This window comes from Salvelinus namaycush, chromosome 31 (genome assembly GCF_016432855.1).
Source record: "Salvelinus namaycush isolate Seneca chromosome 31, SaNama_1.0, whole genome shotgun sequence".
NCBI classification, from domain to species: domain Eukaryota; kingdom Metazoa; phylum Chordata; class Actinopteri; order Salmoniformes; family Salmonidae; genus Salvelinus; species Salvelinus namaycush.
The window spans coordinates 1,559,856-1,577,953 of NC_052337.1; the positions used below are offsets into that span (position 1 = coordinate 1,559,856).

The window sequence follows — 18,098 nt, forward strand, 5'->3', positions numbered from 1 at the left end:
AAAACCGAAAACAGTCCCGTGTGGCGCAACATACACTTACACAGACACAGGAGACAACCACCCACAACAAACAGTGTGAAAACACCTACCTTAATATGACTCTCAATCAGAGGAAATGAAAACCACCTGCCTCTAATTGAGAGCCATATCAGGTCACCCTTAAACCAACATAGAAACAGAAAACATAGACTGCCCACCCAAACTCACGTCCTGACCAACTAACACATACAAAAACTAACAGAAAACAGGTCAGGAACGTGACAGATATAGTATAGACACCAGAGAGGATATAGTATAGACACCAGAGAGGATATAGTATAGACACCAGAGAGGATGTCTACACAACCACTGACTTTTTCCTCATTTGTGTTGCTCAACTCATCACAAATGCATGCGCCAAGTGAATCGCAGTGTACGTAGTACCATGTACGAGCAACACAAATGAGGAAAAGGTTGGTGGTTGTTTTCAATGAAAGTTTCTTTTTGAAAGTATACATTTTATCACTGCGCATTCGACCGCTGTTGTACAGGGCAAACATAGGTACAGGTAAGCAGTTTCAGAATTTTTACAAATATCGACTGATGGTAACTCAATGTTGCTGCTAGCAAATCGTGCGACCAGTTATAAAAACTCAACTCCACCTCGATATAAACTACATGAACAAAAGTATGTGGACACCTGCTCGTCCAACGTCTCATTCCAAAATCACGGCCATTAATATGGACTTGGTCCTCCCTTTAGTCTTATAACAGCCTCCACTCTTCTGGGAAGGCTTTCCACTAGATGTTGGAACATTGCTGTTATAACAGCCTCCACTCTTCTGGGAAGGCTTTCCACTAGATGTTGGAACATTGCTGCGGGGACTTGCTTCCATTCAGCCACGAGCATTAGGGAGGTCCGGCACTGATGTTGGGCGATAAGGCCTGGCTCGCAGTCGGCGTTCCAATTCATCCCAAAGGTGTTCGGTGAGGTTGAGGTCCGGGCTCTGTGCAGACCAGTCAAGTTCTTCCACACCAATCTCGACAAACCATTTCTGTATGGACCTCGCTTTGTGCACAGGGGGCATTGTCATGCTGAAACAGGAAAGGGCCTTCCCCAAACTGTTGCCACAAAGAATCGTCTAGAATGTCATTGTATGCTGTAGCGTTAAGATTTCCCTTCACTGGAACTAAGGGCCCCGAACCATGAAAAACAGCCCCAGACCATTATTCCTCCTCCACCAAACTTTACAGTTGGCACTAAGCATTCGGGCAGGTAACGTTCTCCTGGCATCCGCCAAACCCAGATTCGTCCATCAGACTGCCAGATGGGGAAGCGTGATTCATCACTCCAGAGAACACGTTTCCACTGCTCCAGAGTCCAGAGCTTAACACCACTCCAGCCGACGCACATGGTGATCTTAGGCTTGTAAGAGGCTGGTCGGCCATGGAAACCCATTTCATAAAGCTCCAGAAGAACAGTTATTGTGCTGACGTTGCTTCCAGAGGCAGTTTGGAACTCGGTAGTGAGTGTTGCAACCGAGGACAGACCATTTTTATGCGCTTCAACACTCGGCAGTCCCGTTCTGTGAGCTTGTGTGGCCTACCACTTCGTGACTGAACCGTTGTTGCTCCTAGATGTTTCCACTTCACAATAACAGCACATACAGTTGACCCGGGCAGCTCTAGCAGGGCAGACATTTGACACACTGACTTGTTGGAAAGGTGGCATCCTATGACGGTGCCACGTTGAAAGTCACTGAGCTCTTCAGTCCGGGCCATTCTACAGCCAATGTTAGTCTATAGAGATTGCATGGCTGTGTGCTCGATTTTATACACCTGTCAGCAACAGGGGTGGCTGAAATAGCCAAATCCACTAATTTGAAGGGGTGTCCACATACTTTTGTACATATATATATAGTATGAGAGAACAGACTTAAGTGTTCCCCAGCTACTGCCCTCCCAGGTCTTACCGTTGCTGAGTGTCCATGCAGAGACAGGCTGGCTGTGTTGTCCCACTGACACCGTCATCATCCTCACCCTGACCTCATACTTGTGTCTGGGCTTCAGCTCTGTCAGAAAACAACAGAGAGGATATAGTATAGACACCAGAGAGGATAGAGTATAGACACCAGAGAGGACATAGTATAGACACCAGAGAGGATATAGTATAGACACCAGAGAGGATATAGTATAGACACCAGAGAGGATATAGTATAGACACCAGAGAGGATATAGTATAGACACCAGAGAGGATATAGTATAGTATAGACACCAGAGATGATATAGTATAGTATAGACACCAGAGATGATATAGTATAGACACCAGAGAGGATATAGTATAGACACCAGAGAGGATATAGGATAGACACCAGAGAGGATATAGTATACACACCAGAGAGGATATAGGATAGACACCAGAGAGGATAGAGTATACACACCAGAGAGGATATAGTATAGTATAGACACCAGAGAGGATATAGTATAGACACCAGAGAGGATATAGTATAGACACCAGAGAGGATATAGTATAGACACCAGAGAGGATATAGTATAGACACCAGAGAGGATATAGGATAGACACCAGAGAGGATATAGTATAGACACCAGAGAGGATATAGGATAGACACCAGAGAGGATAGAGTATAGACACCAGAGAGGATATAGTATAGACACCAGAGAGGATATAGTATAGTATAGACACCAGAGATGATATAGTATAGTATAGACACCAGAGAGGATATAGTACATGTCCTAAAAACATGATGTATATTCATGACAATATTAGAGAACACTATGTCCGTTCAGTCCTCCTCACCTGTCAGCTGGATGCCTGTCAAGTTGGAGGGGAGCTGGTAAATCTTCACATTCCCAGGGTCAGAGCTCGGAACACATTCCACCTGAGAATGGAATAATACGTCATGTTTATCTGAAGCCCTGTGATAGACTAGCGTCCTGTCCAGGGGGTGTACTGGTACATAAAGCTGTCTGCCTCAAGCTACAGAAACAGGAGATAGACTAGTGTCCTGTCCAGGGGGTGTACTGGTACATAAAGCTGCCTCACGCTACATAAACAGGATATAGACTAGCGTCCTGTCCAGGGGGTGTACTGGTACATAAAGCTGTCTGCCTCAAGCTACAGAAACAGGAGATAGACTAGTGTCCTGTCCAGGGGGTGTCCTGTACATCAAGCTGTCTCACTACAGAAACAGGAGATAGACTAGTGTCCTGTCCAGGGGGTGTACTGGTACATCAAGCTGCCTCACGCTATAGAAACAGGAGATAGACTAGCGTCCTGTCCAGGGGGTGTACTGGTACATAAAGCTGCCTCACGCTATAGAAACAGGAGATAGACTAGCGTCCTGTCCAGGGGGTGTACTGGTACATAAAGCTGCCTCACGCTACAGAAACAGGAGATAGACTAGTGTCCTGTCCAGGGGGTGTACTGGTACATCAAGCTGCCTCACGCTACAGAAACAGGAGATAGACTAGTGTCCTGTCCAGGGGGTGTACTGGTACATAAAGCTGTCTCACTACAGAAACAGGAGATAGACTAGTGTCCTGTCCAGGGGGTGTACTGGTACATAAAGCTGCCTCACGCTATAGAAACAGGAGATAGACTAGTGTCCTGTCCAGGGGGTGTACTGGTACATAAAGCTGCCTCACGCTATAGAAACAGGAGATAGACTAGCGTCCTGTCCAGGGGGTGTACTGGTACATAAAGCTGTCTCACTACAGAAACAGGAGATAGACTAGTGTCCTGTCCAGGGGGTGTACTGGTACATAAAGCTGCCTCACGCTACAGAAACAGGAGATAGACTAGTGTCCTGTCCAGGGGGTGTACTGGTACATAAAGCTGCCTCACGCTATAGAAACAGGAGATAGACTAGCGTCCTGTCCAGGGGGTGTACTGGTACATAAAGCTGCCTCACGCTATAGAAACAGGAGATAGACTAGTGTCCTGTCCAGGGGGTGTACTGGTACATAAAGCTGTCTCACTATAGAAACAGGAGATAGACTAGTGTCCTGTCCAGGGGGTGTACTGGTACATAAAGCTGCCTCACGCTATAGAAACAGGAGATAGACTAGTGTCCTGTCCAGGGGGTGTACTGGTACATAAAGCTGCCTCACGCTACAGAAACAGGAGATAGACTAGCATCCTGTCCAGGCTATCTCACTACAGAAACAGGAGATAAACTCCTGCCCTACGGGCCGTTCTGGTTCACTCTACAGAAACAGGAGATAGACTCTTGCCCTACGGGCCGTTCTGGATCGGACAAGGCTACTTAGTCAAATGTTTTTGTGTTTGAGACCCGAGCCAGAAATAGAACCCACAACCCTGGTGTTTCTAGAGCTTACCCAACTGAGACCTCTTACCTGGAAGGTCCAGTCTTCCTTGGGAGACCCAGGCCCAATGACACGGTCCCAGGACAGGCCCAGGGATGTCTGGGATACAGGGACAAGCCTCACCCCCGAGGGAAGTGGGTGATCTGGAGGAGCGGGAGGGTTAGGGGAGAGAGAGAGAAAGATGGGGAGAGAGAGAGAGAAAGGGAGAAAAAGATTCTTGAGGTCAGGGATATCAAATCACATCAAATGTATTTATAAAGCCCTTCTTACATCAGCTTATGTCACAAAGTGCTGTACAGAAACCCAGCCTAAAACCCCAAACAGCAAGCAATGCAGGTGTAGAAGCACGGTGGCTAGGAAAAACTCCCTAGAAAGGCCAGAACCTAGGAAGAAACCTAGAGAGGAACCAGGCTATGAGAGTGGCCAGTCCTCTTCTGACTGTGCCGGGTGGAGATTATAACAGAACATGGCCAAGATGTTCAAACATTCATAGATGACCAGCAGGGTCAAATAATAATAATCACAGTAATTGTCGAGGGTGCAGCAAGTCAGCACCTCAGGAGTAAATGTCAGTTGTCTTTTCATAGCCGATCATTGAGATAGACTGGGATCCTGCCAGAGGTCAGTTGATTTGGTAGTGAAATGTCTTGGGTAACCCTGTTCTTCTCTGGGGTTAACTATTTACAGTTCATTCTGGAAGTATTCACACCCCTTGACTTTTTACACATTTTGTTACGTTACAGCCTTATTCTAAAATGGATTAAATATTTGTTTCTTCATAAATGACAAAGCAAAAACAGGTTTGTATTTTTGGCAAATTTATATAAAATGTAAAACAGAAATACCACGATTACATAAGTATTTGCATTTCCCCCCCCCCCTCCCCCTCTTTTACACCGCTGCTACTCTCTGTTGTTATCATCTATGCATAGTCACTTTAATATCTCTACCCACATGTACATATAACCTCAACTAACCGGTGCCCCCTGTATATAGCCTCCACATTGACTCTGTACCGGTACCCCCTATATATAGCCTCCACATTGACTCTGTACCGTAACACCCTGTATATAGCCTCCACATTGACTCTGTGCTGGTACCCCCTGTATATAGCCTCCACATTGACTCTGTACCGTAATACCCTGTATATAGCCTCCACATTGACTCTGTACCGTAACACCCTGTATATAGGCTCACTATTGTTATTTTACTGCTGCTCTTTAATTACTTGTTACTTTTATTTCTTATTCTTATCCTTATTTTTTGAAACTGCATTATTGGTTAAGGGCTCGTAAGTAAGCATTTCACTGTGAGGTCTACCTACACCTGTTGTATTCGGGGCATGTGACAAATAACATTTGATTTTATTTGAAAGAACAGAAATATCACATTTACATAAGTATTCAGACCCTTTACTCAGTACTTTGTTGAAGCACCTTTGGCAGTGATTACAGCCTCAAGTCTTCTTGGGTATGACGCTACAAGCTTGGCACACCTGTATTTGGGGAGTTTCTCACATTCTTCTCTGTAGATCCTCTCAAGCTCTGTCAGGTTGGATGGGGAGCGTCGCTGCACAGCTATTTTCAGGTCTCTCCAGAGATGTTCGATCGGGTTCAAGTCCGAGCTCTGGCTGGGCCACTCAAGGACATTCAGAGACCTGTCCTGAAGTCACTCCTGCATTGTCTTGGCTGTGTGCTTAGGGTCGTTGTCCTGTTGGAAGGTGAACCTTCGCCCCAGTCTGAGGTCCTGAGCGCTCTGGAGCAGGTTTTCATCAAGGATCTCTCTGTACTTTGCTCCGTTCATCTTTCCCTCGATCCTGACTAGTCTCCCAGTCCCTGCCGCTGAAAAACATCCCCACAGCATGATGCTGCCACCACCATGCTTCACCGTAGGGATGGTGCCAGGTTTCCTCCAGATGTGACGCTTGGCGCTCAGGCCAAAGAGATTAATCTTGGTTTCATCAGACCAGATACTCCTGTTTCTCATGGTCCGAGAGTCCATTAGGTGCCTTTTGGCAAACTCCAAGCAGGCTGCCGTGCCTTTTACTAAAGAGTGGTTTCCGTCTGGCCACTCTTCTATAAAGGCCTGATTGGTGGAGTGCTGCTGAGATGGTTGTCCTTCTGGAAGTTTCTCCCATCTCCACAGAGTAACTCTAGAGCTCTGTCAGAGTGACCACCGGGTTCTTGGGGACCTTCAATGCTGCAGAAATGTTTTGGTATCCTTCCCCAGATCTGTGCCTCGATATAATCCTGTCTTGGAGCTCTACGGACAATTCCCTCGACCTTATGGCTTGGTTTTTGCTCTGACATACACTGTCAACTGTGGGACCTTATATAGACAGGTGTGTCCCTTTCCAAATCATGTCATATCAATTGAATTTACCGCAGGTGGACGCCAATCAAGTTGTAGAAACATCTCAAGGATGATCAGTGGAAACAGGATGCACCTGAGCTCAATTTCGAGTCTCATAGCAAAGTGTCTGAATACTTATGTAAATAAGGTTTTTCTGTCTTTTATTTTGAATATGTTTTCGCTTTGTGTGTAGATTGATGAGGAAATTGTTTTATTTAATCAATTTTAGAGTAAGGCTGTAATGTAACAAAATGTGGAAAAAGTGAAGGGGTCTGAATACTTTCCGAATGCACTGCAACTCAGAGGCAGTAAATCAGGTTTCTGTAAGGCCAACGTGTGTCATTAGTAATGTCCAGATCAGAGGACATTCCATAGCTAATGTCCACCTGAGGTCTGATTTGACAGAGAATGGGATGGTTCAGACAGCATCTGGGTTACTGAGGTGAGGTGAGTTACTGATGTGGATTACTGAGGTGGTTACTAGGGTGATTCCTAGGGTAGTTACTAGGGTGTCTCCTAGGGTGGTTACTATGGTGATTCCTAGGGTGTCTCCTAGGGTGGTTACTAGGGTGTCTCCTAGGGTGGTTACTAGGGTGTCTCCTAGGGTGGTTACTAGGGTGTCTCCTAGGGTGGTTACTAGGGTGTCTCCTAGGGTGGTTACTAGGGTGTCTCCTAGGGTGGTTACTAGGGTGTCTCCTAGGGTGGTTACTAGGGTGTCTCCTAGGGTGGTTACTATGGTGATTCCTAGGGTGTCTCCTAGGGTAGTTACTAGGGTGTCTCCTAGGGTGGTTACTATGGTGATTCCTAGGGTGTCTCTTAGGGTGGTTACGAGGGTGTCTCCTAGGGTGTTCTTCTGGTTCTAACCTAGCCATTCTAGTTCTACAGTTCTTCTGGTTCTAACCAAGCCATTCTAGTTCTACAGTTCTTCTGGTTCTAACCTAGCCATTCTAGTTCTACAGTTCTTCTGGTTCTCACCAAGCCATTCTAGTTCTACAGTTCTTCTGGTTCTAACCTAGCCATTCTAGTTCTACAGTTCTTCTGGTTCTAACCAAGCCATTCTAGTTCTACAGTTCTTCTGGTTCTGACCAAGCCATTCTAGTTCTACAGTTCTTCTGGTTCTAACCTAGCCATTCTAGTTCTACAGTTCTTCTGGTTCTAACCTAGCCATTCTAGTTCTACAGTTCTTCTGGTTCTTACCAAGCCATTCTAGTTCTACAGTTCTTCTGGTTCTTACCAAGCCATTCTAGTTCTACAGTTCTTCTGGTTCTCACCAAGCCATTCTAGTTCTACAGTTCTTCTGGTTCTTACCAAGCCATTCTAGTTCTACAGTTCTTCTGGTTCTCACCAAGCCATTCTAGTTCTACAGTTCTTCTGGTTCTTACCAAGCCATTCTAGTTCTACAGTTCTTCTGGTTCTCACCAAGCCATTCTAGTTCTACAGTTCTTCTGGTTCTTACCAAGCCATTCTAGTTCTACAGTTCTTCTGGTTCTCACCAAGCCATTCTAGTTCTACAGTTCTTCTGGTTCTTACCAAGCCATTCTAGTTCTACAGTTCTTCTGGTTCTTACCAAGCATCTGTGTGGAGAAGCTGGCCTCTGGCCCGGGAAACCCCGCCCCTCCGGCGCCATGGCGACTCAGCTGGACGAAGGTGGTATACTGGGTCATCGGAGACAGGTTCTCTAGCTTCACCACTGGGCCAACCACTGAGAGAGAGAGAGAGAGAGAGACAGAGGGAAGGAGAGAGAGAGAGACAGGGGGAGAGAGAGAGACAGGGGGAGAGAGGGAGGCAGGGGGAGAGAGGGAGAGAGAGACAAAGAGGAGGAGAGAGGGAGGCAGGGAGAGAGAGACAGGGGAAAGAGAGAGGGAGAGAGAGAGACAGGGGGAAGGAGAGAGAGAGAGAGAGAGGGAGAGAGAGAGACAGAGAGAGAGAGAGAGAGAGAGAGAGAGAGAGACATGGGGAGAGAGGGAGAGGAGGAGAGAGGGAGGCAGGGAGAGAGAGACAGGGGAAAGAGGGAGGGAGAGACAGAGAGAGCTCATCACTCACATGCATCAATGACTCCATATGATGAATTTGACAAAAGTTTCTAAACGTACAAAGAAAGTAATACTTGGAAGAACACAGGAAGAGAAGCTTCTGGAAGCAGTAACACAATAGCATCTCTCAGAGAAATGATATCATTCTCATTGTTCAGTTGTGATAACAACTAGTGGGATGAAGTTTCAGGAAACATTTACTGAAGCTCACAGGAATGTGATATCATTTAACACATCATTATATGCCCTTTGAGACCAGGGTCCATATTCAAGAGGGGTGCTTCAGCCCCCCCCCCCCCGACCATAAAACCGCCCAGGCTTTACAGGCCCAGGGTTTACAGGCCCAGGGTTTACAGGCCCAGCCTTTACAGGCCCAGGGTTTACAGGCCCAGCCTTTACAGGCCCAGGCTTTACAGGCCCAGCCTTTACAGGCCCAGGCTTTACAGGCCCAGGCTTTACAGGCCCAGGGTTTACAGGCCCAAGTTTTACAGGCCCAAGTTTTACAGGCCCAGGCTTTACAGGCCCAGCCTTTACAGGCCCAGCCTTTACAGGCCCAGGCTTTACAGGCCCAGCCTTTACAGGCCCAGGCTTTACAGGCCCAGGCTTTACAGGCCCAGGGTTTACAGGCCCAAGTTTTACAGGCCCAAGTTTTACAGGCCCAGGCTTTACAGGCCCAGCCTTTACAGGCCCAGGCTTTACAGGCCCAGGGTTTACAGGCCCAGACTTTGGCTTGATGTGTAGAATAAGAAATGTAGGATAGACCTGGGTAACAGCAGGTAAGAGTTCATGTCTGTGGTGTACAGAACAGGTAAGAGTTCATGTCTGGTGTACAGTACAGGTAAGAGTCCATGTCTGTGGTGTACAGTACAGGTAAGAGTTCATGTCTGTGGTGTACAGTACCTTCAATGGTCTTCCATACAGAGGTATTGACCTGCTTGTAGATGACCTTGACAGAGGTCACTGGTCCATCTCCTGTATACGGCTCCTTATTGACCAACACAACCAGGTGATGTGGACCACTGCCGTTCAACATGGGAGGGTTCTGGGGCTTTGGAGGGACTGAGAGAGAGGAAGAGAGGAAACAACTGACCCAATTCACATTCACAAAATAGCTATGGGGGGGAAAGTATCAGAGGAGAGGTAGTTTCCTAGTCCCAGGCTAAAAATCATTCTCAATGGAGATTATCCATTGAAAGTACTATAGTCTAAAACTAGGAATAATCTGGGTTTGGGAAATTTGATTTTGCCTCTTACCTTGGACAATAACTGTGAACTCTCTCTCCGCCTGCCCTGCTGTAGTTTTCACCTGGCAGATCCAACGGCCAGTATCTCGCTCCGTGATCTTATCCACCCTAAAGGTAGACGTGGTCTGGTCATCCACCGTATCAGTGTCAAATGCCTAGGGAAATTATACATTTAACCATTTGAGTAGAAGATATGGCTAATGCAGTGATTGCTAACTCAATGGTGACCGTGAGTGTGTATGCTAATCATATCTAATGCTAAGGATTTTTCATCATCAAATTCACTTCCATCTACTTAAGGATAGACATCTATACAACTCAAATAACTAACTGATCTGAGACCAGACTACCACTTACATAGCCTGGAAGTGACAATGACCGTAGGAGTTGACAAGACAGCACTAACTGATCTGAGACCAGACTACCACTTACATAGCGTGACAATGAGAGTGACAATGACCGTAGGAGTTGACAAGACAGCACTAACTGATCTGGGACCAGGCTACCATTTACATAGCCTGGGAGTGACAATGACCGTAGGAGTTGACAAGACAGCACTAACTGATCTGGGACCAGGCTACCACTTACATAGCCTGGGAGTGACAATGACCGTAGGAGTTGACAAGACAGCACTAACTGATCTGGGACCAGGCTACCACTTACATAGCCTGGGAGTGACAATGACCGTAGGAGTTGACAAGACAGCACTAACTGATCTGAGACCAGGCTACCACTTACATAGCCTGGGAGTGATAACGACCGTAGGAGTTGACAAGACAGCACTAACTGATCTGAGACCAGGCTACCACTTACATAGCCTGGGAGTGACAATGACCATAAGAGTTGACAAGACAGCACTAACTGATCTGGGACCAGACAACACTTACATAGCCTGGGAGTGACAATGACCGTAGGAGTTGACAAGACAGCACTAACTGATCTGAGACCAGGCTACCACTTACATATCCTGGGAGTGACAATGACCGTAGGAGTTGACAAGACAGCACTAACTGATCTGAGACCAGGCTACCACTTACATAGCCTGGGAGTGACAATGACGGTAGGAGTTGACAAGACAGCACTAACTGATCTGAGACCAGGCTACCACTTACATAGCCTGGGAGTGACAATGACCATAGCAGTTGACAAGACAGCACTAACTGATCTGAGACCAGGCTACCACTTACATAGCCTGGGAGTGACAATGACCATAGCAGTTGACAAGACAGCACTAACTGATCTGAGACCAGGCTACCACTTACATATATTCTGGTTGTGTCTGGTTTGAGTAAGATGATCTCTCCATGTAATGGTGCTGGTTGGCCCGTGGCGCTACAGTTGACGATGCGGTGAGTCCCAGCGTTCAACTCTGTATCGATCAGGTTACTGACCACAACGGGTGCCCTGTCTATAAACAACATCGTCAACAACAACATCGTCAACAACAATCCATCAATCAATCAGCTTGAACTTATAACGTTTTTAAAACCTTTAAAATCTGTTACCTTCTCTTTCACAGCGAGCACCGTGTCGTCCCTTACACACACAGCCACGGAAACGGTCACACTTTCCCTTGTCACCACACTCACACGTCAGCCTGCAGCCAGCCCCGTAGAACCCTGGAGGACAAGCTGGAGACACAGGGACAAGTACATCTAGAACTGGCAGTCCAGCCATTGACCAACCAAATATCATACAGTACCATACCATACATTAGAATCTGATACAATACAATGCAATAGAATACAATATGATACAATACATTATGATACGATACAAGACATTACATTAGAATCTGATACAATCTGATACAATACAATATGATACAATACAATATGATACGATACAATATGATACAATACAATACATTACATTAGAATCTGATACAATCTGATACAATACAATATGATACGATACAATATGATACGATACAATATGATACAATACAATACATTACATTAGAATCTGATACAATCTGATACAATGCAATCCAATAGAATACAATATGATACGATACAATACAAAACATTAGAATCCTATACAATAAAATAAAATACAATATGATACAATACAAAGTGATACGATACAAGACATTAGAATCTGATACAATACAATACGATACAATAAAATCCAATAGGATACAATACAATCCAATAGGATACAATTAAATCCAATATGATATGATACAATTAAATCCAATAGGATACAATACGATACAATTCAATCCAATAGGATACAATACGATACAATACAATATAATTCGAATTGATTGATTTAAAACCTTTATTGCCCCGAAGGGAATCTGTTTACAATAGGATACGATACAATACAATAGGATACAATAGGATACGATACAATAGGATGCAATACAATAGGATACAATAGGATACGATACAATAGGATACAATAGGATGCAATACAATAGGATACGAGACAATAGGATACAATAGGATACGATACAATAGGATACAATAGGATAAGATACAATAGGATACAATAGGATACGATACAATAGGATACAATAGGATAAGATACAATAGGATACAATAGGATGCAATACAATAGGATACGATACAATAGGATACAATAGGATACGATACAATAGGATACAATAGGATGCAATACAATAGGATACGATACAATAGGATACAATAGGATACAATAGGATACGATACAATAGGATACAATAGGATAAGATACTTAAGCAATAATACATGAGAGGCCACGTGTTATGGGATTAGTCTCATGTCTGTGACGTTGTCGAGGTGAAGCCAAGTAGACCACCGCAGCCATGAAACAAACGTCATAACACATGGACTGCTTTTATACAACGGGTTACCAGCATTAAAAAGCAGTATTCTTTCCCAAACCATCCATTTTTTTTTTCAACAAAACTTAATACTACACCTCACTGACACTGGTTGTCAAGTGACATTTTAGGCGTTCTCTGGTCGTTAGTTCTATTCGCATTGACTACCGTGTAAAGCAAAACTACCCAAGCGCTGGTTGATAGTTCCAGAACCTTGGTTTCCATGGATCTGAAAACAGGCCTGAAACATTGTAGCAAAGACATGGATACAGCAGATCAGAATAGAAACCACAAGGACACATTTTGTCAGATGATCACAGCATCGACAGCTATTTATTTATGATACACACTGAATTGCAAATTTTTGTCAGATGGTTCAGGTTGCTGGTCCATGTCTATAATGTTAACACTAGACTCAGGTTGCTGGTCCGTGTCTATAATGTTAACACTAGACTCAGGTTGCTGGTCCGTGTCTATAATGTTAACACTAGACTCAGGTTGCTGGTCCGTGTCTATAATGTTAACACTAGACTCAGGTTGCTGGTCCGTGTCTATAATGTTAACACTAGACTCAGGTTGCTGGTCCATCTATAATGTTAACACTAGACTCAGGTTGCTGGTCCATGTCTATAATGTTAACACTAGACTCAGGTTGCTGGTCCATATCTATAATGTTAACACTAGACTCAGGTTGCTGGTCCGTGTCTATAATGTTAACACTAGACTCAGTTGCTGTCCGTGTCTATAATGTTACACTAGACTCAGGTTGCTGGTCCGTGTCTATAATGTTAACACTAGACTCAGGTTGCTGGTCCGTGTCTATAATGTTAACACTAGACTCAGGTTGCTGGTCCGTGTCTATAATGTTAACACTAGACTCAGTTGCTGGTCCATGTGTCTATAATGTTAACACTAGACTCAGGTTGCTGGTCCGTGTCTATAATGTTAACACTAGACTCAGGTTGCTGGTCCGATGTCTATAATGTTAACACTAGACTCAGGTTGCTGGTCCGTGTCTATAATGTTAACACTAGACTCAGGTTGCTGGTCTCGTGTCTATAATGTTAACACTAGGACTCAGGTTGCTGGTCACGTGTCTATAATGTTAACACTAGACTCAGGTTGCTGGTCCATCTATAATGTTAACACTAGACTCAGGTTGCTGGTCCATCTATAATGTTAACACTAGAACTCAGGTTGCTGGTCCGTGTCTATAATGTTAACACTAGACTCAGGTGCTGGTCACGTGTCATAAATGTTACACTAGACTCAGGTTGCTGGTCATATCTATACTGTTAACACTAGACTCAGGTTGCTGGTCCGTGTCATAATGTTACACTAGCTCGGTTGCTGGTCCATGTCTATAATGTTAACATTAGCTCAGTGCTGGTCGGTCTATAATGTTAACTAGACTCAGGTTGCTGGTCCGTGTCATAATGTTAACACTAGACTCAGTTTGCTGGTCCTATGTCTATAATGTTAACACTAGACTCAGGTTGCTGTCCGTGTCTATAATGTTAACACTGGACTCAGGTTGCTGGTCCTATATCTATAATGTTAACACTAGACTCAGTTTGCTGGTCCTGTCTATAATGTTAACACTAGACTCAGGTTGCTGGTCCATGTCTATAATGTTAACACTAGACTCAGGTTGCTGTGTCCGTGTCTATAATGTTAACACTAGACTCAGGTTGCTGGTCCGTGTCTATAATGTTAACACTAGACTCAGGTTGCTGGTCCGTGTCTATAATGTTAACACTAGACTCAGGTTGCTGGTCCATGTCTATAATGTTAACACTAGACTCAGGTTGCTGGTCCATATCTATAATTGTTAACACTAGACTCAGGTTGCTGTCCGTGTCTATAATGTTAACACTAGACTCAGGTTGCTGGTCCGTGTTATAATGTTAACACTAACTCAGGTTGCTGGTCCATGTCTATAATGTTAACACTAGACTCAGGTTGCTGGTCCGTGTCTATAATGTTAACACTAGACTCAGGTTGCTGGTCCGTGTCTATAATGTTACACTAGACTCAGGTTGCTGGTCCGTGTCTATAATGTTAACACTAGACTCAGGTTGCTGGTCCTTGTCTATAATGTTAACACTAGACTCAGGTTGCTGTCCGTGTCTATAATGTTAACACTAGACTCAGGTTGCTGGTCCATATCTATAATGTTAACACTAGACTCAGTTGCTGGTCCGTGTCTATAATGTTAACACTAGACTCAGTTTGCTGGTACTGTGTCTATAATGTTAACACTAGACTCAGGTTGCTGGTCCGTGTCTATACTGTTAACACTAGACTCAGGTTGCTGGTCCGTGTCTATACTGTAACACTAGACTCAGGTTGCTGTACGTTCTTCTATGTTACACTAGACTCAGGTTGCTGGTCCGTGTCTATACTGTTAAACACTAGACTCAGGTTGCTGTCCGTGTCTATAATGTTAACACTAGACTCAGGTTGCTGGTACGTGTCTATAATGTTAACACTATCAGGTTGCTGGTCCGTGTCTATACTGTTAACACTAGACTCAGTTGCTGGTCCGTGTCTATACTGTTAACACTAGACTCAGGTTGCTGTACGTGTCTTTAATGTTAACACTAGACTCAGTTTGCTGGTCCGTGTCTATACTTTTAACACTAGACTCAGGTTGCTGGTCCGTGTCTATAATGTTAACACTAGGCTCAGGTTGCTGGTCCGTGTCTATAATGTTAACACTAGACTCAGGTTGCTGGTCCGTGTCTATAATGTTAACACTAGACTCAGGTTGCTGGTCCATGTCTATAATGTTAACACTAGACTCAGGTTGCTGGTCCATCTATAATGTTAACACTAGACTCAGTTTGCTGGTCCATGTCTATAATGTTAACACTAGACTCAGGTTGCTGGTCCGTGTCTATAATGTTTAACACTAACTCAGGTTGCTGGTCCGTGTCTATAATGTTAACACTAGACTCAGGTTGCTGGTCCGTGTCTATAATGTTACACTAGACTCAGGTTGCTGGTCCGTGTTTAAATGTTAACACTAGACTCAGTGTGCTGGTCCGTGTCTATAATGTTACACTAGACTCAGGTTGCTGGTCCGTGTCTATAATGTTAACACTAGACTCAGTTTGCTGGTCCGTTCCTATAATGTTAACACTAGACTCAGGTTGCTGGTCCATGTCTATAATGTTAACACTAGACTCAGGTTGCTGGTCCGTGTCTATAATGTTAACACAAGACATAATATCCTCCTCCTGTTGGCCCCATTCATTAAACGTTAGTGGATGAAACAAATCAAAAGTAACTTTAAAATCATCCATGATGAGTTACAGGTGCTAAGACAATGCCACTTTATATGAATGTGGCCATGTGTATGTTGTCTCATATATCATGGTCAGGAGAGTCTCTAACGATGGGAATTCCAAATCACAATATAATACAATATGATATAATACAATATGATACAATATGATACGATATGATACAATATGATACAATACAATATGATACAATATGATACAATATGATACGATATGATACGATATGATACAATACAATATGATACAATACAATATGATACAATATCATATAAGATACAATACAATATGATATAATACAATGTGATACAATACGATATAATAAGATACAATACAATACGATATAATACAATATGATACAATATGATATAAGATACAATGCAATATGACATGATACCATACAATACGATATGATAAAATACAATATAATACAATATGATACAATGCGATATAATAAGATACAATACAATACGATATAATACAATACGATAAAATACAATATGATACAATACGATATGATACAATACAATATGATACAATATGATACAATACGATATAATACAATACGATAAAATACAATATGATACAATACGATATAATACAATACAATATGATACAATATGATACAATATGATACAATACGATATAATACAATACGATAAAATACAATATGATACAATACGATATAATACAATACAATATGATACAATATGATACAATATGATACAATATGATACAATACGATATAATACAACACAATATGATACAATATGATACAGTACAATAAGATACAATACAACAACCCGAAAAAAACAACCAAATACGCAGGATACAATTACGAAACGAAAAAACAGGATACCGACGCAGAACTGGACAAAAAACGGACTCCCCCAAACAAAAAACGGGACAGGAAAAATACAACAGACACGAAAACCAAAAAAACACGCAGCAAAAAAAATACAAACAAAACAAAAAAAACGCGTGAAGACAACACAGCGAACAAAAGCCAAACACAACGGACAACGAACAACAGATGAATAAAAAAGAACTAACGAACCAAAGACAAGGACGGATACAAACCAACAGAATACAAATACAATACGACCTACAAACAACGGGGGACAGACAATACCAACACAACCGAAAACACAACAGCGGTAGCAAATACAACCTGACATCAATACACCAAACAAACTAGGCAAAACAAACAACAAGGGGTACAAGACAATAACATACATACCGATAAAACATCATCCAGGACGAATCACAAAAAAAATCGAACGACACTACACGAAACGAATAACAGGAACAAATACCAAATACCAAAGCAAGCAAACAACAACAAGAACACGGAGGAAAAAAATAAGAAGTGGGCGACGCGAAACTCCCCATACATAGTAACAGAATAACAATGCAAACTATACGACGAGACAACCACGGCCTCATCAAACACACGGAACGATACATAACGAAACTACGAAAATACACAACAAAAGGCGACAATAGAAAACAAACACTAAGACAACACAGACAGGCTACACACAAACAATACGAGACAACGACAGACAGAATAGCAGAGAAGAATACTCAAGAAACACAAGCGAAACGAACAAAACACGAACAAAAAACAAATACAACCCTGATTGGATACAAAAACAAACAAACGACCAAAGTACACACGACAAAAACAGACAGAAAATAGACAAGACACAGGAAGTGAAACGAAAACTACAACCGTGACAAAAAACTATCAAACAAAAAAGACTACACAAGCAACGGAGAAAACAAACGAAAGAATACATACATAAAAAATCAAAAAAAAATACAACAAACACAAGAACAGAAATAACGGGGGACGAAACCGGGATACGTTACGCACGAGAAAGGGTTAGGGAGGAAAGGAGGGGAGAGAGGAGAGGGAGCAAAAAAAGGGGGGGGGGGGGAGGGAGGGGGAGGGAGGGGGAGGGGAGGGAGGGAGGGAAGAGGAGGAGTGGCAGACGAGGGAGTATAGGAAGAAAAAAAAAAAGGT

The 18,098-nt window shown here is 43.3% G+C and overlaps 1 protein-coding gene across 1 annotated transcript in view; it reads right to left on the minus strand.

Annotated features, from left to right (window-relative positions):
* LOC120026142 (tyrosine-protein kinase receptor Tie-2-like) overlaps positions 1–18,098 on the minus strand; it is a 91,188-nt gene that overhangs the window by 27,326 nt on the left and 45,764 nt on the right. Inside the window, exons 7-14 of the mRNA XM_038970963.1 lie at positions 11,461–11,586; positions 11,218–11,363; positions 9,966–10,110; positions 9,612–9,770; positions 8,246–8,380; positions 4,357–4,469; positions 2,798–2,879; positions 1,953–2,051 (exon numbers count right to left, since the gene is read on the minus strand). Coding sequence (XP_038826891.1) covers positions 1,953–2,051; positions 2,798–2,879; positions 4,357–4,469; positions 8,246–8,380; positions 9,612–9,770; positions 9,966–10,110; positions 11,218–11,363; positions 11,461–11,586 — 1,005 coding nt within the window. The remainder of the gene's footprint in view (positions 1–1,952; positions 2,052–2,797; positions 2,880–4,356; positions 4,470–8,245; positions 8,381–9,611; positions 9,771–9,965; positions 10,111–11,217; positions 11,364–11,460; positions 11,587–18,098) is intronic.